Source organism: Tenrec ecaudatus, chromosome 17, assembly GCF_050624435.1.
Source record: "Tenrec ecaudatus isolate mTenEca1 chromosome 17, mTenEca1.hap1, whole genome shotgun sequence".
Lineage (NCBI taxonomy): Eukaryota > Metazoa > Chordata > Mammalia > Afrosoricida > Tenrecidae > Tenrec > Tenrec ecaudatus.
In genome coordinates, this window is record NC_134546.1 from 51946996 (window position 1) to 51968067 (window position 21072).

The 21072-nt window shown below is 50.1% G+C and overlaps 1 protein-coding gene across 3 annotated transcripts; it reads right to left on the minus strand.

The window, feature by feature from the left end:
- Window positions 1–440: 440 nt before the first annotated feature.
- SKIC8 (SKI8 subunit of superkiller complex) lies at window positions 441–19193 on the minus strand. Of its 3 annotated transcripts, none has more exons than XM_075535300.1 (11): window positions 19089–19193; window positions 15106–15156; window positions 14113–14140; window positions 10983–11088; window positions 10312–10484; window positions 8378–8526; window positions 8110–8203; window positions 5405–5498; window positions 3894–3986; window positions 2860–2938; window positions 441–965 (listed from the first exon to the last, which is right to left on the minus strand). In XM_075535300.1, exons 2-11 carry the CDS (start codon window positions 15115–15117, stop codon window positions 876–878), a joined length of 918 nt encoding a protein of 305 aa, XP_075391415.1. In that variant the 5' UTR covers window positions 15118–15156; window positions 19089–19193; the 3' UTR covers window positions 441–875. The 3 variants fall into 3 exon arrangements, with proteins under 3 accessions (XP_075391415.1, XP_075391416.1, XP_075391417.1); XM_075535301.1 differs by lacking the exon at window positions 19089–19193 and adding an exon at window positions 18739–19009; XM_075535302.1 differs by lacking the exon at window positions 19089–19193 and adding an exon at window positions 15515–15613.
- Between the last annotated feature and the right edge of the window lie 1879 nt (window positions 19194–21072).

The following is a 21072-nucleotide window of genomic DNA, read 5'->3' on the forward strand; positions in this document are numbered from 1 at the left end:
AATGGCTGTGCCTTTCTTTTTGGAGAACTCAGAGTTGCAGAGTCAGCTTGCCTCCACTCCTACGGAAGCAATGGCGGCGTTCCCACCTCCAGGGACGTCATGGTTGGGGATGTAAGTGAGTGCACGTCTCAGGCCATGAGGAAAAAGTAGAGCAAGTCCACTACGGAAAGCACCTGACTGCATGCCCAAGGGCGGAGGGCCTTTCCACACAGAGGAAAGGCAGCGTTGTTTGTGGGGGAATGTTAGCTCCCTAGACTTTGCATTCAGCGAGGAGCCAGCCTGTGGCAGAGGACTCGGGGAAAACGGCAGTGCAGACTCTGAGATAACAGGGCGGGGCTCAGTGGCTACCAGGCACAGTCCAGAGCCTACAGGGCAGCCCGCCACCCTCCAGCATCACCCAGTGAGCAAGACAACGTGGAGATGAACAGGGCAAATCGAAGGATGTGCCAGGGGGTGTTTTAATACAGGCTGTAAGAGAAAGGTAGAGGACCACAGAACATTCCCTCCCAAATGCTCAGGCTCAAATACTGAGAGGGGCTAGAATTTCTGGGTCTCAGCTCCCGGGAGCTGGCTGCTGCATTCCCAGGTAGCCTGTCAGTGGTTGGCTCTCCTCCTCCTCCAAGGAAGACAGTTCACTCTGACGTTGATGCCGAGTCTCGGTTTCCCCAGCGCAGGTTCATGAAAAGCATGTTCCACACCCAGGGGTTTGCATTAAGAAAGTACGCTGAGGTGTGAACACGGAAAGGTCTGTATTTTATCTACAAAATTTAAGCATTTGCTACAACAGGTACTCCTTGTACACAAGCCCGAAACGGTAAGGAATGTCACGTGGTCGATCTGCGTTCTCGGTGCAGCAGTGGCCGGAAGACTGCCGTCTAAACTGGACAATCATAGATGTGAATTTCCTGGTCATCCCCAACTGACACAATTTTTGAACCATTTCCATTGTACTTTACTCCCCAGACCTGTAAATAAGAGGAACAAAACGTGTGACTGAGTGACTGAGAAAGGATGCTCACATGTGCATGCTGCTGAATCTAGAAATCCTGTCTAAGAGGAGGGTGTCCCAGCCCTTGCAGAATCAGGAAGAGAGGGCTCTGTCTTCAGTCAGGAGTTGTCCATTATTGCTGTTTATCACCCCCTTCCCCTCCCTTCCCCTAGGAGCCCTGGGGGTGCAGTGGGCTATGAACTGAACCGTAGACCACAGGGGCGGTAGTTCAAACCCACCCACAGCTCGGAGAGAAAGGGAGTCTGTCAGCTCCTGGGCAGATGCACAGCCTGCCTCGGAAACCGGTACGGGGTGGCTATGAGCCTGGAATGACTCGATGGCAGTACCAGTGCATTTGAGTCCCTTCCCTTCAGGAACTCTGGAGACACTGTAGGTTAGTTGTCTGACTGCCAATCGCAAGGCTGGCTGTTCAAACCCACCATCTGCTCCTGGGGAGAAAAATGAAGCAGTCCGTGGAGATCTGCAGTGGTAGGGTTGCTGTGGAGTGGAATCAACTCAATCTACAACCCCTAAGCAAATGTCACTTTCACTAATCCATGGGGTGGGCTAACAGCATGCAGGTGGAACACACAAGGGACCAGTGTGTGCTTGCCTTTTTATTTCCAGGAAGAGAAGGCCCCACTCAGCTGCCCTGAGGTCACTGAGGACAGGGACAGTTGCTAACTGATCCTCAGTGACCTCCTCGCATTCCCGCTCGCTGTCTGTAATTCTCACTTGGTTATTGGAACCCAGTGGGGCCCGACAGCACTAGGAAGCTGGGCAGCCTGACATGGAGTGCTGATTTTATCCGCTGCATGGTGCATCATCAGAGCCAAACCTGCTTCCTCGTTGAAATTTCACCAGGGAGATACTGCGTGTGTGTATAAATATACACAGCCCATCCCAGTTTCCAAACCTAATGATCAGTGACATTGTTAATCATGTCACATTCTTCACACTGTGTCAGCATTGTGATTTCTATTCTAGCTGTTTCATGCTCATCCACAGTTGAGGGTCACGTGTAAAAATGCATTAATACCTTAACTTTGAGATGCTTTCCAGAGAGGCTCATCCTAAGAAACGATCTATGGACCACCCACTTGATCCCACCATGGGCAGTGTTTAATATTCCAGCTCACCACAAAACTCAAATCTCAGTGCTGGGACCAGCACTGGCCTCACCTGCAGCTTACTAAAAATGCAGCCTCTCAGGAGGACTCCGACTTCACTCCAGGGGGGATTCACTTGCACGTCACAGACAGAAGCACTAAGACACCCAACCATTTCGTAAGTCAGTCACGTTGGCGTTGGCAAAGACTCCTGTCAGAAAAGCTTCTCTTTTCCTGATCTAAAAACTTTTAGCAAGTCTTCAACAGCAGAAAGCCCAACACTTTAAGGACTGTCACACTTCCAGGCTATGAAAAGGAGCTGTGCAACCACAGGGAGAAAGATGAAGCTCTTGGTTCCCATAAAGATTCAGTGTTTCCCATCCGCCCCCCAAAATACATATAGTCTGGAAACCACAGAACAATTCGACTCTGTCCTATAGGGTCACTGAGTTGGAATCGAATGGATGACAGTGGACAATGCAGCTGCCAGCAGGGAGGGCCTTAACAGCTCCAGCTACAGGCACCGGCGGCCAAATTTCCCAAGGCAGACATGGATCAGCAGGCTCTGGGCACAGGGACCTTAGGCCGGCAGCATCTGCCGCTCTGCGTGCAGACAGCAGCCCAGAAAACCGGGCACTCGCAAGCCCCAGGAGTGTGCCAGCCTTGACAAGTGAGCAGCAAGGCTGAGGAAAGAGCTCCGGGCCCTTATGGTGGGTGATCCCAGCGATCCAAAGCCAGAGGGATTCAAATGCTAAGCCATACCTGATCCTGGTGATCAAAGAAGGTGTGGATGCAAGTCCTCGTGCCAACATCCCAAACTTTCACACTTTTGTCAGAGGAACTGTTTAGAAGAGGGAACATGAGGATTAGAAGGCCATTTTTGATGTACACGGGAAGGAATCTGACCAAAATTGCATACTGTCTCACTCAACTTGGCCCCGCCTATCGGCGGAGAGCCCCACCCTCCCTCTTCACTCCAGGTCAACATGCAACATGCTTAAGTCGCCACCCAGGCTCCCCGGAGGTGACCAGGGTGCTGCCACCACTAGGTGGCTTTGCCTTCTCAGGGGAGAGTGATGGGCTGGGCTTATCTATGAAGCGGCCATTGTTGAGACCCAGGCACATCTGCCTCTTTCTACATGAGGTGGGCCTTCTATGGTTCCCAACAGAAGCTTTGAGGAGGCTTCTGGAAGTCACATGGCAAGGCTCGCTATCTGACCGGCACATGCTTTGAAGCCCCACCCATCTAATACTGGAATTTAAAAGCACATTTAGAAACAGACTGAGGTAACACAGGGGCTCCTTAAAGCAGCGGTTCTCAACCTGTGGGCCGAGACCCCTTTGGGGAGCTGAATGACCCTTTCACAGGTTGCCTAGTTCATCCTGCATATCAGATATTTACATTATGGTTCACAACAGTAGTAAGCTTACAGTTAAGTAGCAACAAAAATATTTTTATGGTTGGGGTCACTAACATGAGGAACTGTATGAAAGGGTCAGCGTGGCATCAGGAAGGCTGAGAACCACTGCCTCAAAGTAAACCACAGGCAGAAGCCCTAGCTTGATAAGGCAAAGCTAGGAGGTTCATCGTTCAATAGAATCCACCTTTGTCCAAGCTGAAGACAAAGACCTGGACTCTACTTGATTTCACAATTTCAAGCAAACTAAAACACTACAGAAAACCAAGGAGACCTGCGAGGAAAAGGGTCACCTAGTCTTCAAATGTCAAGGCAATCGGTACCGACGACCCACCCCAGCTGGCTGGCATTTGAGGAGCGACAAGGAATCACAAGTACCTGGAAACAAAGTGCGTGTCATCAGGACAGAACGCCACGTTCAGCACCCAGGATGCGTGCCCACTCAGCGTGCCAGCTAAATTGGCATGTTGTCTGCAATGGGAATAGTCCACACAAGACAAAGGTTAATTTGGGGGGGATGCAGTCACAAAAGCAGAAGGCCCATTGCTAACTCTACCCATTCAATGGGAGTAAGGACCCACAAGCAGCAGCAGAGCTTAAAAGCTCAAAATCAGTACTGGTGGCTTAAGGCGAGGGAACTGAGAGTCAGCAGGGGGAGAGACCACCGAGGGGCAGTGGCAGGCTCTGGTCCCGGCCTACACCACCACCTCCGGTGTCTGCCGGCCTCAGGTCCACAGAAAGTGTCCACAGGCCCTCACTTCAAACCCCAGTTTCTTTCATAGCCCATTTTAAGCTAACCAAGTATAGGACTGGCCCAATCACTACAGTCCTCAACTAGCTTAAAAAATCAAGTTGCCTGTGATGAGGGACCTGTCTGGTGAGTGTCATGTTGAACTCAGCAGCTGTACCCTGGGAATAGCAGAGACACCAGGAAAGGGGCCCTCCCTCAGGGCAGCGGAATACGGTGGGACATGAGGGAGAGGTACAAAGCACATCCACCTCAGCTGGGGTTCGCAGCAGTAAAAGGGGCACTGCTCCATGTTCACCCTCCTTCAAGGTGTGAGAATCAACGTGTGAGCGCAGGCTGCTTCGGGAACTGCTATTCTGCTACTACATGCTCCTCCAAACACCGCAGCTCCACTGCCAGGTCTGTCTGGAAACTGTCACTCCAAAGCTGTCGGCAGCAGGCTAAAGGAGCGGTGTTACTACTCCCGGGCCTGTCCCCAGGAAACCACCCCCTGCCTCCGCAAAGGGCACGGCCACAATGAGGCCCACGGTGGAAGGGCGATGTGCGCGTCCTTCTTTGGGAACGGACAGGAGCAGCGGCACCCAGCAGGGTTCCGGACACTTGCCCAGCACAGTAGAGCGCATGGGGACCAGGATGACAAGGACAAACCACAAGAAGAGGACCCTCGCAGTGTCTAATGAGAGGGCACAGGGACAGTGAATGGTCAGCTCACTGCTGCCCCTGCCGTGAAGTAACAAGCCGACACAGTGAGTGAGGCCTGCCGTGAGACTGTGGTTACATCTGGAGTGCAGGAGGGCCGCCTGGAGTGGTCCTGCCCCCCCTTCTCCTGGTACCCTAGGCCAGCCACACCCCAAGGCTCGTGTCCTCACCCGTGCGACACTTCCCCACAAGAAGCAAACAGCAGCCAGCCTCTCAAGAGGCAGGATGCCGGAGACAGAGGAGCAAGGCCCTGGAATCGCCAGGCAAGCTGTGCAAGCCTCCTCCAGGGCGGCCCAGTCTAGGTGGTCTAGAGTCTAGACTCAGCGCCAGGGCGCTGGGTGGGAGGCACAAGAGTGAGAGGAGGGTGCCTGCTATGATGACCAGCTCCCTAACAGTCAGGGACCCAGTGGGCATCCGTGCTCATCAGGACAAGGCCACTTACACATCATAGATCTTGATGTAGCCATCGTCTGAGGCGGTGACAAGGAGCTGAGAATCCGGGGAGAAGGTCAACGAGCGAATGGGCATGGCGTGGCCTGCAATGCACAAAGGCCCATCAGCTGGCGGATCGCCATTGCCTCTCGGCCTCCCATCAGCCTGGAGCCCCTGAACATCCTGAGTCACAAGGTGCTTCCGCCAGAAAGGGGCAGATCCTCACTGGGCCCCTCCTGCCACTGTTCTGGAAATACCCAGAGGCTGCCTGTGGCCCTTGCCCGGGGAGCCATGTCTCCTGAGTTCTCCTTTCTGACCAGCGGGGCCTTAGCTCACTTTGCTGAAATTCACCAACTCCTCAGCTACGAATCGAGACCAAACATGGAAACACACATTGCTTCAGGACGCTGTTTTCCCTCCCAAATCACCTAGTGTCGAGTAGAGGCTACAATGAGGAGGCCATGCAGCCAGTGGAGAGAACACAAATCACCCAAGGCCGCTGGAGGTGGCCACAGCCTGCTCACTCCGGCGTGCTCTACCCGGGCCGCCGGGGGCTCCCGGCTCCTATGGATCCTCCCAGCCACGGGCTTTGCATACATACAAATCCCTACATAGTTTTTCCTATATAAATAAAAACTATACTTGCAAGGAGAAACTGGAAAGATTAAAAGAAATTTATCTTAAAGAAACCCACAAGAGGGTAAGACTAAACTAGTGGCCAGTGTGGTGGGCTTGAGAGGAAACTATTAAAAGCGTAAGGGAGTTCAGTGATGGCGGGAGCATGGGGAGCAGGGTGGGGGCGACTGAGATGGTCGGCAGAGTTCCATCTATGGACGTTCACTTATACAAGCTCGTATGTTGTCTGGATTCGTGCGGGGCCTTCTGGGATTTGTCTTAGGTTCTGATACAAAGTTTCTCCTCTACCCAATCTACGCCTCCTGTGACACTCCTCCCTCTCCACGTCAGTGTTAGCAGGCCCCCGCTTTTTATGGTATGGGTGTACCTGGCAGTCACTGCTAACCCATTGCTATTGCGACGCCAACAATGACCAACTTCACGAACGTGTGACTACTGATAGGATATTTTCTTAGCAGCAGAATGCGGGGGCCAAAGCGGAGCTTCACTTTTCACCGGATTAGGCTGAGCCAGATTGTTCTGAAGCTGCTGTACCAAGTTCTCAACCGCCCACCAGCATGCCAGTACTGTCCTCAGCCCCTCGCCAACACAGTGTGTACTGCATCTCTTCAGTCTTTGATAATGACAGGCACAGCATCACATGTGGGGGCTAGTTTCCCCTGTGGACATTTAGACGTGTTAGATCAACATGTTCTAGTCCCCAACCGCCCGTGCTGCTCAGGGTACAACGACTTAAGATACAGGTTATCAAGTGGATAAAAATTGTTTTACTTCATTTGTGTGGGCCCCACATTTCAGAGACAGGTAGACAGAGGCCTGGGCGACATCTGGGCAAAAGACACACCCAAACACAAGGACCCTCATGGGAAAGAAAACCAGAGACGTCCAACCTCAGAATCTGAGGACAAAGTCACAGAGGAAGTTGTTCCTAATGACAGGGCCCGATTTACAAGGAACCTGCGTCTGGCTTCCACAGCCACATGGCCTGTGCCCCAGGATGCTAAGGGGTCTGATGACAATCATTACTACCCTGGGCAGTGCTTCACGCTACCAAGTCCAATGACTGCATTTCTATGAGCTGACCCTAGGAAGAGATGCCTTGGTGGAGTAGGAGGAGTGGGTCTGCACTGGGCTCCTATCAGCAAGGCCAGCAGCTCAAAGCCACCAGCCGCTCGCAGGAGAAAGAGGAGGCTTTCTACTCTTAGTTACAGCCTGAGAAACAACCCACAGGGGAGTTCTACTCTGTCCTGTAAGGTGCTGCTGCTGTTTTTTAATCTGAGGAAAAGAGTCGGGTGGATACAATGGTGGGATGCCTATATCAATTGGCAAAAATGAAGCAGAAAGCAGGAGTCCAATATGGCAGAGCCGGCCAAGCAATGTACATTTAGATGGTTATTAGGTAACCATAATTAGGAATGCGGCAGCGGCAGCACAGGACTTAGCAGTGTTTTGTTTGGGGCTGCCATGAGTAGGCACCAACTTGGCAGCACCTAACAAGAAGTACCTTAGAATGGGGGTTAGGAAGCCTCTTCTGTAAAAGGCCAGAAAGTAGCGATCTTAGGCTTTGCAGGCCACATACAGTCTTCACTTCATATTGTTGTCTTGTGTGTGTGCTTAAATCCTAAAATATGCCAAAGTCATTCTTAGCTTGGTCTGTACAAAAATATTTGCCTCCCCCAGCTTCAGGTGAATGCGCCGAGACTCGCCAAATTGAGAGAGGCCAGTCAAAGCCTAGGTTATGCAGCATGAACACAGTCCCACCTGGGACAACAGAGGATGAGCACAAAAGATACTGGAAGGAGGTGAAGACATTCGTGTGGTGCTCGGATCAGCAGGCCCGTGGATGGGGGCTGGGGGTGGGCACCGTTTGTTTTCCAATTACCCTGGAACAACAAGCAAGCGTCCGGGTTACAGCTACAGTGAGTGACAAGAGTCAGGAGTCAAGGCCTGTCCCACTGAGAGGGACGCCATCTTACACATCTGATGCTCGTTTGCCATTTAACGGCACTTCTCATGAAACTGCCATTCTGCCTCTGGGACCAGGTGATCAGTGTACAGACAACCAAGGGTGAGCGGTACCTTCCAGTGTATGCAGAAGTTTCCCGGTGGCTATGTCGAAAATGTTGATGATGCCGTCTATGGCTCCACTGGCCAGGTACTTCCCATCAGGACTCTAGCAGAGAACATGGAGAAGGGGCCCCTCTGAGACGCCGTGATGCCAAGCCAGGTGCCTGTGCCCACCAAACAGGCACATCTGCTGGCCCCGGCTGTATACGGCTGGCTTCCAACCCAAAACCGCTTGGGAGAGGCAACCAAAGATCAGAGAGCAAGACCAGGATCTCCTTACATAGGCAATACTAAGGATGAATTTTCCTCTTGTGTCCAAAGAATATTCCTTTTTCCCACTTTCCATGCCAAAGATGTTCACTTTCCCTACGTGAGTTCCTGTGGCCAGGTACTGGGAATCGGGAGAAAAGGCCAGAGTCCAGGCATCCACTGAGCAGGAAAAAAGAAGGAAAAAAAATACAGTGAGAAAAGATTTGACAATAAAAAAAAAAAGATTTGACAATTTAAAAATAGCAATTTTAAAGACAACTTTACCAATTCAGCCGAAGGGCATCTTATATTCTGACAGAAATCGGTGCACAAGATCAAGTATCAGGGAGGAAGCCGAGAGGCTGGAGCGTCTAGCCGTTGCTGATGGGAATGGAAACCGCCTGGCGGTTTCTTTCAGTACACATACACACACACTTGGTAGTTTCTTTCAGTACACGTACGTGTACACACACACACACACACACACACACACACACCAACCCCACATGGCCCAGCAACTCCACTCCTCGGGTCTCCCCAGAGAAACGACACCGCACGTCCATGCAAAGCCCTGTGTGTGAAAGCTTACAGGCAGGCCATGTTCTCCCCTCACATGTCCCTCAATGGCGAATGAATAAAGCAGAGGACAGGAGGTTCTTGTAATACAATGCACAGCAATGCTACTGGCACTGATCGTTTGAGGACCAACCTCCAAAACAGGCTAAAGAAAGAATGTAGACACAATGCAGGGTTTCATTTATATGGAAAACTACAGGGCAGCACTGGCTGCTGCCTGAGGCTGCCAGTGGAGGGAAGGCTTGATTAAAGGGTATGAAGGAGCTTTTAGGGTTTTGGGAGGTTAAAATCTGAGTTGCAGTGAGAGGCACCAATGTATAGCTCTACAAAGATTCACTGACTTACTTGAAATGGGTGAATTTTATAGTGAAATCAGAGGTGAAATTTTATCTCAATAAAATGAGGCTATACTAGAAAACAATTAGATAAACTATCACAAATAGGGAATGAGGATTAGTAAGGGACCTTGTTTTTGAAAAGGCGAAGTAATTAGTTTTTAATTTATACTACATAACTCAGTCAATGCCAAGAGTTATATCCAAGTGTTACTATGCACTGCAGACCCTCATGGAAGGGTCTCCACAAGCACACGCAGCTGCTCTGCCGTTGCCATTAGCAATGTCAGCTTGTGGTCTGTGCCTAAGTTACTGTCTGTTGTGTAATAGCCCAGTACAGCACTACAGTTTAGTACTGCTGATGGACCGTGGCTGTCTGTTTAGACCCAAACTCATTGCCAGTGACCTTGTCAGTGACCTGATAGGTTACAGAAATCCTCCAGTGTCACACGGTTTGTCCCACATTAACCCAGTCCACTGATAGAATCTATTTTCATCACTTCAGGGGATGGTTACATGGCTGGTGAGTAAGAGCAGGCCACCTTTGTGGTACTTTAAAAGAAAACAACTCAGGTATCAATGATTTATTTTGTTTAAACAGTTTGATATCAGTCACCTTAAAACAGGCCCGCTAATCCCCGAGGTTCCCACGACAGAGACCTGTGGACACCCGAGCGGTGCTCACTAGACACCTATCACAAAAGTGGCCACCATCAATTTGGAGCACAGGCGAGCAGTTCCGGCCCATGCACATACAGGCCTACAATCCCAAACCGGCAATTCTGAAACCCCAAAGGCTCAGGAAACTTGGCTCGCCAGTGCACTATCAAGATTCACTTGGCAGCAACACTGGGGGAAGGCCGTCCTCGGGCTTTGTGGACGTCAGCTGGCACGCAGTTGGTTGTAGTGTTTGATCAGCATGCTACCCAATGCCTCTAAAGGTCCTGTGTGAGGCCCGGGCCTCTATGGCCCCTCACAGAGGTAAAAGAAGAAAAAGTCTACGTGACTCCCCCAAGGGATAACAAACGATCTCCCCGATGAGTAGCACTCTTACCAGGTCCCGCGTCTATAGACTTTATCTGTTTGCCATTTTCCAAGTCCCAGAGTCGAATGTGCGCGTCTAGAGAACTGGATGCGGCAATGGGCAGGGTGTTGCTGATGTCCACGGACACCACCCCCAGCTGATGTCCCTCCAGACTCCATTGCAGGTCCAGCTTCTCCTCATGCCTTCAATGGGGAACAGAACAAAGGGATGGCTTCACACCCAAAACACTGTACGGGCCTAGCATCTGCCCCCTGAGCCCAATGGCCACCACTCTGTGACATGCAGCATCAGAGGAGGGGGAGCGCCAGAGAGCACCGTGCGCAGAGGCAGGGTTGACCTTTGGGACTTTCATATGGATAGGCTGCAGTTATGCACTGCCACACCATCACTGCTGTCCTGCCTGGAAAAAAGGTGATGCCTTTCTGATTGCAACTTGGGGGCCCAGAGGCACAAGGGGATTTGGAGTGTCTGCATTTTGCGGCAGAGCTCTGGTGGGGTGAAGGGTTCCATGAACCTATCAGGTGCTCCGCCAGAGAGAAGATGAGGTTTGTCACTCCCATGACGATTTACAGGCTCAGACACCCACAGGGGCAGTTCCACTTTGCTTAGAGGGTTGCTCTGAGTTGGAAACGACTCAGTAGCAGTGGGTTTGGAGTTCGTTTGGGGGAGAGGTCACTCACCATTTCCAGACCTTCACCAGGTCATCCAGGGAGCCTGTGACCACCGTCTCTGAATTTTCTTTCCTGTTGGTCCCCCAGGCAACTGACCAGATGGCATCATCATGGGCTAGAATGGGAAGGGTTTCATGTTAAAAGTCTGCATGAAGCCGGTTCCAACAAGTCTAAGGTTAACACCCACTTGTATCCATTTGACAAAACATTTCCCCATAGTTTGCAGTGGATTTGTCAGGGTACACATGAAAACGGGAGGTTCTGAAGACAGCCCCAAGCCCAAACCATGTGTACCAAGCGGGGAGGCGGTACTGGAATTCAAACCTTCCGCCTTCGTGTTCCATGTTTTTCCTGTTTGCAGGCCTCCCCAATGCACAGCAGCTTAGAACGCACCACTGCTTTCCCTCGACAGAAATAAGCGCCACCCACGAGAGCGGTACTGGAATTCAAACCTTCCGCCTTTGTGTTCCATGTTTTTCCTGTTTGCAGGCCTCCCCAAGGCACAGCAGCTTAGAACGCACCACTGCTTTCCCTTGACAGAAATAAGCGCCACCCACAAGACACCCCTGGCCCGCTGCAAAAAGACTTACACTTGATACAAGATTTCTCTTCAAGACCTTTGGAACCAGTAGGTAGGTCAACTCAAACTTGCTGCCACTACGTCAATCCTGCCTAACAGGGACCCAAAAGACCACATAAAAGTCCCCGTGCCTTTCTGAGGCTGTGTCATCTTTCTCCCACAGAGCAGCTAACTTGCAAACCCACTACACCACTAGGACTCCGACTGGTCAGCTGCAGACCCAACAATATGCGGCCAATATGGCACGAGGTGCTTTCTACCACAAACCTATTCTGTTTAATGAGTACCAGGGGGAGCACCCAAAAACATGGCATTTTTTAAATGCTATGTATTGAACGTTTTTTACAAAACAACCTATCACCTTTCAAAGTACTCTCCATTACACTTAATACATTTGTCAAATCTGTGAATCCGTTCTTGGGAACATTTTTCAAACTCATCTGTTTGGACGGCTCATTTTCTTTACCTCTTCTACATCGTGAAATTGCTGTCCTTTCATGTCCCTCTTTACTTGAAGAAACAAAAAGAAGTCAAACGGAGCAAGGTCAAGTGAGTTAGGTGCATGGGCAAGAGAGGCATGCTGTATTTTGCCCAAAACTGGAGCACTGAGATGGCTGTGCGAGCAGGTGCACTGTCATAATGGTAAAATCAGTCCATCTGCCACAAGTCTGGCCTTTTCTGTCACACAATGTTACACAAACTTTTTAAAACCTTTAAATAGAAAGCTTAACAGTCTGATCTAGTGGAACGAACTCCAAATGCACTACAAGTGGACCTTTTTGTCCGCTGGGAAAGTTGACAGATGTCCAGAACAAGGCTTCCCATCAATGAACATTTCACTTTTGAAATGAGAAAAACCCCTCATATATTTGAGTTTTCCCCATAGCACTGTTCCTGTCAGCTGTGTTTAAATTCTTAACAGTTTCTGCGGCATTCCCCCCCCCCCCCCCCAAGCAGGAAACAAAATCTCACAGCTACACGCTGTTTTCTTAAATCGGCCATCACAAAAAAGTTTGAGCAATGCTGTTTTTAGGAAAAAATTCACTGTGACCAGAGAGAACCTTCCTAGGCGATGTCACTGGGTGCGCTCACTTAGAGCGAGTTGCTTGATGCTCGCCCGAGTGAAAAACGCATACTATGATAGTTCTGCTCCACTCAGCGCAATTCTGTTTTGGGGGGTTACCTCCTTCATAGTCAGTAGTATATCAGTCTTTTTATAAACCTTTATCTCAATCACAACCACCCTGTAGAGTGGGTACCATTAATATCAGTCCTTTTTACAGACAAGGAACTCAATGCTTAGACAGTTCACCCAAAGCCATAAAGCTAGAACAGGGAAGTGCTAGGACTCACACCCAATCCCTCTATTACCTGATTCTGCACGCTCCATCTCTGGTGGGCCTGCAGACCTGGCATGGGCACACACAGGTGGCCAGTGCACGGGGTGGCTTTCTTCAGGTGGGGAAGCAATGCCCCAGGGCCACTTTTCCAAATCTGACTAGAAAGGCACCCAAAGCATCCACATCAGCAACATGGAGCCCAGGTGATGCAATAGTTAAACACTCCACCACTAACCTAAAGGTTGGCGTTCAAACCCACTGGCCACTCCTCAGAAGCAATGACATAGCAATCAGCTCCCATAGATTATAGCCTACGAGACCACAGGGGGGCCATTCTACACTGTCCTATAGGGTGGCCGGGAGTCAGGTCAACTCGATGGCATGGAAACAGAACTTCCACAGCCCCGAGTTACACACACATCCATGGCTTCCATGACCAGCCCACCTGGTCACGATGGTGACCTGAGGTGGCTATCTGGACGGTTTTAGCTACACATGCTAGTTGACTGCTATGCCTATTAGCTACTTACACTAGCTCACTTGGAAGAACGTGTTTGGCTTAGCTTTTAGTCTACCAACATGGTTATGGAGAGAGATCTCTGAGGTATTCCAGACGCCTCTAAGCTTTACCTAACTCATCCAGGTGAAGAAACAAGCCAGGCATGTATAGTCTACGCACTAACCTGTTCCTTTTCAGATCGGAAGCGTCATGGGCGATAGGGTTCCCAGGCTGAACTCTGGGCTGCTTCCTGCTCCACTTGTCACTACTGCTGTCACACAGCGCCCGTGCCCTCCCCCACATAGGCCGGAGACCTTGCAATTGTTGTGAGGAAAAGACCCCATCATCCCCTAGGTCCCCAGGCAGGGAGAGTTCAGGTTCACGCCCAGGGCCCCTCCTCACATGAGCTCTGAGGCTCGAGGCAACTCCTCTTTGCCCCAGGGAAGATCAGAGTGAGAGTTTTTCCTCCGCCGGGCAGCTTTCCTCAGCCGTGGACTGCTCCCGGCCTGTCACCTGACTTTTCAGTTAGTTGTTCAATTTTCGGTCCTCTCTTTGAGTGGGTCCCTTGGTGGATGCTTCGCTCAGTCCCTTTGTCAATTATGTACACTTAATACTTACTGAGGAGCTGTGGGCCTGTGGCAGGCAGCAAGATAGCTTTTAAGGAACCACGAGCAACCCAGTTTTCCCTGGTGGAATCACTACAGTAAGCAGGCTGCTTACCTTGTTCCTGTTTGAAGAGAATGCTGTACTGAAATAAAGAAGAGAAGCCACATTAAACCATGGTTAGAGTTCAAGTATTCCCACCCCACCGCCACCCCAGAGATTTAGTCACTACAGTATAAACTACTTCCCCAGCTCCTCCCGGGAGCTCCGAGACTCCTGCTCAACCAAGAGTAAGAGACTGATATCAGAAACCAGCCATTGCTTGAAGAAGCTGAAGTACTTCCTCCCTGGTCCCTGCTATGCCGCTGTCTGACCGCCCCCCCCCCCGCCCCCCATGTTCATTCTGCTTTCTTTTTCTGCTCTGACCACCAGGAAGCTCAAAGTCGTTTACAGGGTAATTTTCACAGCTGTATAAGGCCATGAAGCCCAAACCTGTTCTATTTCTCCTGTACTATTTTCTTTTCTCATCTGTTCGTTTTTAAACAAATTATTATTTTTATTTTTAATTTATTTTAAATCATTTTATTGGGGGCTTATACAACTCTTACCACAACCCATACACACATCCATTGTGTCAAGCACATTTGTATATTTATTGATATCATTCTCAAAACATTTTATTTCTACTTGAGCCCTTGGTATCAGCTCATTTTCCCCTCCCCTACCACTCCCTCACGAACCCGTAATAATTTATTACTATTTCGTAAACAAATTATCTCAATTCCTCTATAAATTGTGGTACACAAAAACAAACTCATGCCGTGGAGCCAAGTCCGACTCCGAGCGACCCTGTAGCACAGAGTAGAACTGCACCTGTGGGTTTCCAAGGCTCCAACTCTATGGGAGTGGAGAGCCTCATCCTTCTCCCAAGGAGCAGCTGCTGAGTTCACACTGCTGACCTTGTGGTCAGCAACCCAACGTGTAACCACTCCGCCCCCAGAGCTCCAAACTGCAGTCGAGTCACAGATCAAAGAACCCTACTGCTGCTGCTGCTGCTGCGTGCCATCAATCCCAGCTCGAGGGGAGCTCGCGGGGAGCCTGCTCCCTTACCTGATTGGTCATTTCCTTAACCAAGGCTGAAGAGCTAAAGGCCAGACAGTTCTGTGGAAACAACACCAGCGTTTCAATATGGGGGTATCATCAGGACAAAGGGCTCTACAGGAGGGTCCCCTTGACCAAGAAAACATGGTAACTCTTGGTTATAGAGTTGCTCCAACACATTCCTATGTTTCAGTCAGAGCGCCCCCCTTCACAACCCCTACCAGGGTGGCATGTTCTTTTTGTTCCCATGAACCCCGGGAACTCAACCACACCTCCCCCGCCCATGTTTCTTCTCCCCAAGTCAGACTATGTAGGGCCACTCTCTATCCTTTGCAGCTCTTCAGAGATAAATCCACAGGTCCTGTTAATTTTAAATATTATTATTCAAAACCCAACAAGTACACATCCAAAGACTTACTGTCAAGGAGTCGAGTCTATCTCAGAGTGACCCTCTAGGACAGGGTAGAAACGCCTCTTTGACTCTCTGAGGCTGTCAATCTTCAGGGGAGTAGAAAGCCTCACCTTTCTCCGCTGGAGCAGGAAGAAAGCCCAGTGGATGCATGACTCACAACAACACCAGGGGAACATCATCTCTCACAAAAGGCATCAGTTCCCAAAGACCCAACTTACTTTAAGAATCGGTTTACTTTCTCAAGCTACAGGGTCCCTAATATTTTGTGTGTGTGCTAGGGACCCCTTTAGAAGCCTTGTTAAGCCCATACATCTTTATCAGAATGTTTTTAAAGACACGGAATACATAGGATTACAAAGGAAGTCAAGAACAGTGAAAAGCAATTTCACCCCATCTGTGCCGAGGAGCCCATGAGCTTCTTTATTAACTCATTAGATAAAAAGCTCTAGCCAATCTCATCCAGCTACTGTAATTTACAAAGAGTAGACACAGTAGCTCCAGATATGAAAATGTAAGTGAAAAAAAAGAAAATATAAGTGAATTTCCACTGGTGAGGTCACAATGCTAATCAATGGAATTGAAAGATCATGGCATTTTCCCACAAACTTTTGAAGCCCCCTCCCAGGTTCAAGATACTTGCTTTAAATTTGCAAACCCAAGAAGGTTCTTATAAAGTTCTTCCAAGAATAATGGATGGGGGAAATAACTACTTCTGGGCTTCTATGAAGATCTCAATAGGTTGTTAACGTTTGATTCATTTGTGAACCAAGAACTGTGTCCGACCCAGTGTAGGGAGGACAGTAAGGAGCTCAAGTCAGTTCTGCTGAAGCAAAGGATGCAATCTGTCTGCGGAACACCAACTCTCTGTCCTGTGAAGCACCCAAAACAAACCAACAGATCAACAAACCCACTGCCGTGGAATGGATTCTGACTCATAGTAACTATATTGGGGTTCCGAGAGTGTCAATCATTATGGGAGCAAAAAGCCTCATCTTTCTCCCTCAGGATGGCTGGTGAGTTTGAACAACTGACCTGGAGATTGGCAGTCTGATGCTTACCCCACAGCACCACCAGGGCATGGCCCTGCTACTCTGGGCCTTGCGTCAGTTCCAACTCATAGCAACCCTTTCCACAGCACCCCTTTGTGCAACAGGACAAACAAACACTGCCCAGTCCGGCACCACTCTTACAATCTTTGCCATGTTTGAGCCCATCGTTGCCGCCCCGTCAATCCCTCTCACGGAGGGACTTCCAATGGTTCTCTGACCCTCTCCTTTCTGAAGCATGATGTCTGTCCCTAGGGACTGGTTCTTCCTGGTAACATGAGCAAAGCATGTGAGATGAAGTCTTGTCACCCTCGTTTCTAAGGGCATCCTGGCTGTACTTCGTCCTTACTTAGCAGCAGAGAAAAAGCTTCCCAAAAATTCCGTCTCCCCCAAACCACGGGGTGAATCTATCAATAACGAATTCATATCTGATCATGGACTATGTGTCAGGTCCTGCGTTAGGCACTCACGGACCCTACCATCATCCTGTGGGCATTCTGATCACCGATACTTCTGGGCAAGGAAAGTGTGGCTGAGAGCTTAAGAAAACGTCCACTGAAGGCAGTAAGGTGTTTCTTTAAAGCAGGGCTCCTCAAACTCTTTAAACAGGGGGCCAGTTCACTGTCCCTCAGACCCATTGGAGGGCCGGACTATAGTTTAAAAAAAAAAACTATGAACAAATTCCTATGCACACTGCACATCTTATTTTGAAGTGAAAAACCAAACGGGGCAAAAACACCCAGCAGGCCGGATAAATGTCCTCGGCGGCCAGTTTGAGGACCCCTGCTTTAAACAAATGCAAATGCCAACACATTCGAATCCCTTCCTCCCTCTCTACTGGGGACATCACTGAAGACATAAAGTTAGAACACAGACAGGCACACCCATGTTTACCACAGCTAGTTCTAGAAGAGCAAGCACCCAGTCTGCAGAGGAATGGATAAAGAAACTCTGGTATGAGTTACACATCCCTTAAAAAAAAATGAGGTGTCTGTCAAACACTTCATGACATGGGCAAAATTGGAAGAGATCATGCCCGCCAGTTAGTCAATCTCATATAGATAAGATATTTTATGGCACCATTATGATTAAAGAAAAAATAAATTAAAATGTCTTTCACAACAGAGAAAAAGATTAGGCCAGGGCTGAGGGTGTGCAGGAGAGGGAAGGGAAAGGGAAGTGAGGAGGGAGGGTGGTGGGTGGGAAAAAAAAGAAAAAATAAACACAACACTGCCACTTAGGTTAGTCTGATACTCGAAGGTGGACACAAGTTTTAGAGTAAGTGGTGTGGGATGGTGGCTAGGTGGCACTATCAGCCAAATGACACCAAAATGACGGCTTATCATTTTTTTGTGCAACGTTTCAGATTTGATTATTCTTAATCTTCCTGTGATTAGTTATAACAAGGAACACACGTTTCATCAGTTCCACTTACACTATCAATATACCTACAGAGGTAAAACCCTACACTTCGACTTTCTGAACTTGCTAATGCGCTCTGCGCAGACCTGTCCTTATCCAGTTATGGTGACACGTCGGGCACTCGGATTCATCCGCCCATTCTACAAGCACATGCAGGCGCTACTGCTTTTGTGCCTTCGAGTGTTTTTTTTATAGCCACTGATTTTGTTAAAATATCAAGGGTTTTAAGTACGATCGTGTGGCCATTAGTACTGGTGAACCTGTACCAGTAACTTCTTAAAAGAATAAAGTCGTGAATATGGGAAAAGAAGAATCACAAATGGCTTCCACTCGGGGATGATGGATGTGGTAACATGTAATTAGTGTAGCGATGGTGCACTTCAACGCGGAAAAGGTTTTACAAAACCATTTGCGGCCAGTATTGATACAATGTAAGAAATACTGTATTGAAGCAATGTGTAGCTCCATCACATACCAGTATTGATACAATGTAAGAAATACTGTATTGAAGCAATGTGTACCTCCATCACATAGTGTCTATAGCTTAAACTGATAACAAACATTACTAAGGGCTCTATTTTGCATGGTCTGCTATGGAAGGCGGTCTGAGGCGGAGTTAGAGACCCAATTCTCATGAAGAGGCGGCCGGCCGGCCGGCCCTCTTTACCCCTACGTTCCGAGCGCTTCCAAGACATGCCTTTACTCAAGTACCCCCAGTACACAGGGCACCTGCAGTCAAGGGCACCTAGGCTCTGTTTGTACCTGTTCAGTGACGGGGAGGGAGCACGACCCATTGCGGAAAAGTTAAGACAGGACTGCATTTACGGAAGCGCGACCTGTCCCACGAAGAGCCGGCCTTCAGGTCGGGTCCGCACAAAACACGCCCGGGATGCCGGCGGGGGCCAACGCCAGGCCTCCCCGCCCCCATCGGGCTCCGCCCAGCGAGGGGCGGCCAGTGTGACGGGGGTCCCGGAAGCTACGTTCGGGCGCCGCGGCCTGGGGCACTGCTGGCCGAACCTGCTTAGAGGCAGCCTCAGGCTCCCCCTCCCTCCAGATGCCGCTTTCGGCGACCCCACCGGGGGCCGTCGCCAACGGCCGTCGGGACCACTCACCGCGGAACCGCCCCTCCACACGCCGCAGCCCGGCTCCGCGCGACCCGACGCGTGGCGATGAGCTAACGACGGGGCGGGGCGTACGCCGCAGCGCCCCCTGCCGACGCGGCGGAGGCGGGGCGGGGACAACTGGAGGCCACGCCCCGTTCCCGTCCAACCCCCGGAGGCGGGGGCGGGGACAGTGGGAGGCCACGCCCCTTTCCCGTCCAACCCCTCGGAGGCGGGGCGGTCGCCGGGAACCTGAGTTGTAACCCGACTCGGGGAGCTCCGAGTTCTGGGTTCTAGCAGCCATCCGCCTGCTCGCGGCCAGATCATTCCAACCCGTGGCGACCCTGTACTTCCTCGACTTCCTGGGCGCTTTCTCCCGCAGGGCCGCTTCGCACCCACGCCCAGCCCGCGCCGCCTCCGGGGCTCCTTTCCAGCAACCACAGGTTTCGGCCCACGTGCTTCCGCTTCTCCTTCTGTACTCTGCGAGTGGACTAAACGACGTAACTTCTAGGATTATACTGCCGCCAAGGAAGCAGAATGAGAAAATCGGGCCCATGCAGCTTTCGTGCAAGCTGTAGATCACGAGCCATTCATTAGTGCGGGGCTGGGGTGGGGTTATCAAGTTAGTACGTCGTGACCAGTATTGACTGGGCATCGACTCGATGGCAGTGGGTTTGAGGATTTTAGCAGCGTTTTAAAACAGTGAGGTTGAAGGGAGTCGACTCGGGTCTCTGGGTCACTGGCCCAGCCTCTCACAGGGCACGAGGGAGAAGTTAGGGGAAGCAGAATGTCTCAGGGGCAGCTGAGGGTAACCCAGTCCGTTCAGCAAAGATGAGACTCTGCCGTCTAAAACCGATTTGAAGTTCAAAACCCTGCCGTGGAAGGAGGTGATGGTAAAGAAGGGCCTCCCTCCGTGTCCTCGAAGGGGCTTTTCTCCAGGGGCTAATTGGGCTTTACAGGGGCTAGTTGGCCAGGGGCTAGTTGGGCAGCACCATCTCCAGTTCTTTGATGACCTCAGAAAACTTAGACCAGTGTTTCCCGAAATGCGGGAAGAAAATCACCCGGACTTTCTCCGAAGGCACCCCGGGGAAGATTTGAACCTGCAACCTCTCTATCAAGGAGTTCATTAACTGTTTGGACCACCTAAGGACTCAGAACATACATAACTCGAGGGTGGAGGGGAGCATCTTAGGATGCGTCATGCTTCAGAATATGCTGTATAGACTCCCAGATCTCTGTCTCTGGATTTTCTTCAGCAACACCTCCTTCTACAGAAACCATTCATGGGCCTAGTAGATCCCCTGTATGCCTTGGTATACAAAGTTTGGGTCGAAGTCAACCGTTTCAAACTTTACTCTGAATTTTCAAAACTGACACTGAATTGTCAAAATTCTCCTGGGGAGGGGAGCCTCCTAAAGTCAAGGTGCCCCGTGACCACCTTCTGGGTGTATTTGACGCAAATGCTTTTGCCACTGAGTGTACAAGTTTGATCCCAAGCCAGAGAGCTCATCTTCACACTGGAGTCAGTTTTCCCCTGCAGCGGCCAAAGTGCTGAGTGGATGTTGATATTCAGGTGTGTTCCACACAGCCAAGGAAGCAAACTCTCACCTGCCATGCCCAGGCCTCTAAAGTGCAGAAGGGACCCCTCATTATTAGTTCCCCCAAACAATGGCTCTTAGCAATGAGTTTTTGTTGACGTTTCTCAGCTTCTTGGCATTTGGGAAATAAACTGGTTATGATGTGAACTCTCCCAAGCCAGGGCTATTGGCCATCTTAAGCTTACCTTTTAGCTTTTGAATATTAAAATTGTTTAAGTATTTTTGAGGGTTTCTTGTATAATAACCATTTGACATTGGTGATTGAAATGTTGCTTTTAAACTCTGTGACAGCTGAGTTGATTCCAACTCATGGAGACCCCACATGTTTCACAGTAGATTAGGACGTCATCTGCTTCTCACTCGCCAGGCCTTTCTTCCTCATGCCCCTGGGTGGATTC

Excerpts from the sequence above, each read along its gene's own strand:
- SKIC8 (XM_075535300.1), bottom strand. Across the intron at positions 10,485-10,982 it reads CTGGTGAAGGTCTGGAAATG|GCATGAGGAGAAGCTGGACC; the intron begins GTGAGTGACCTC and ends TCCCCATTGAAG. Across the intron at positions 8,204-8,377 it reads TCATCCTTAGTATTGCCTAT|AGTCCTGATGGGAAGTACCT; the intron begins GTAAGGAGATCC and ends GTTCTCTGCTAG.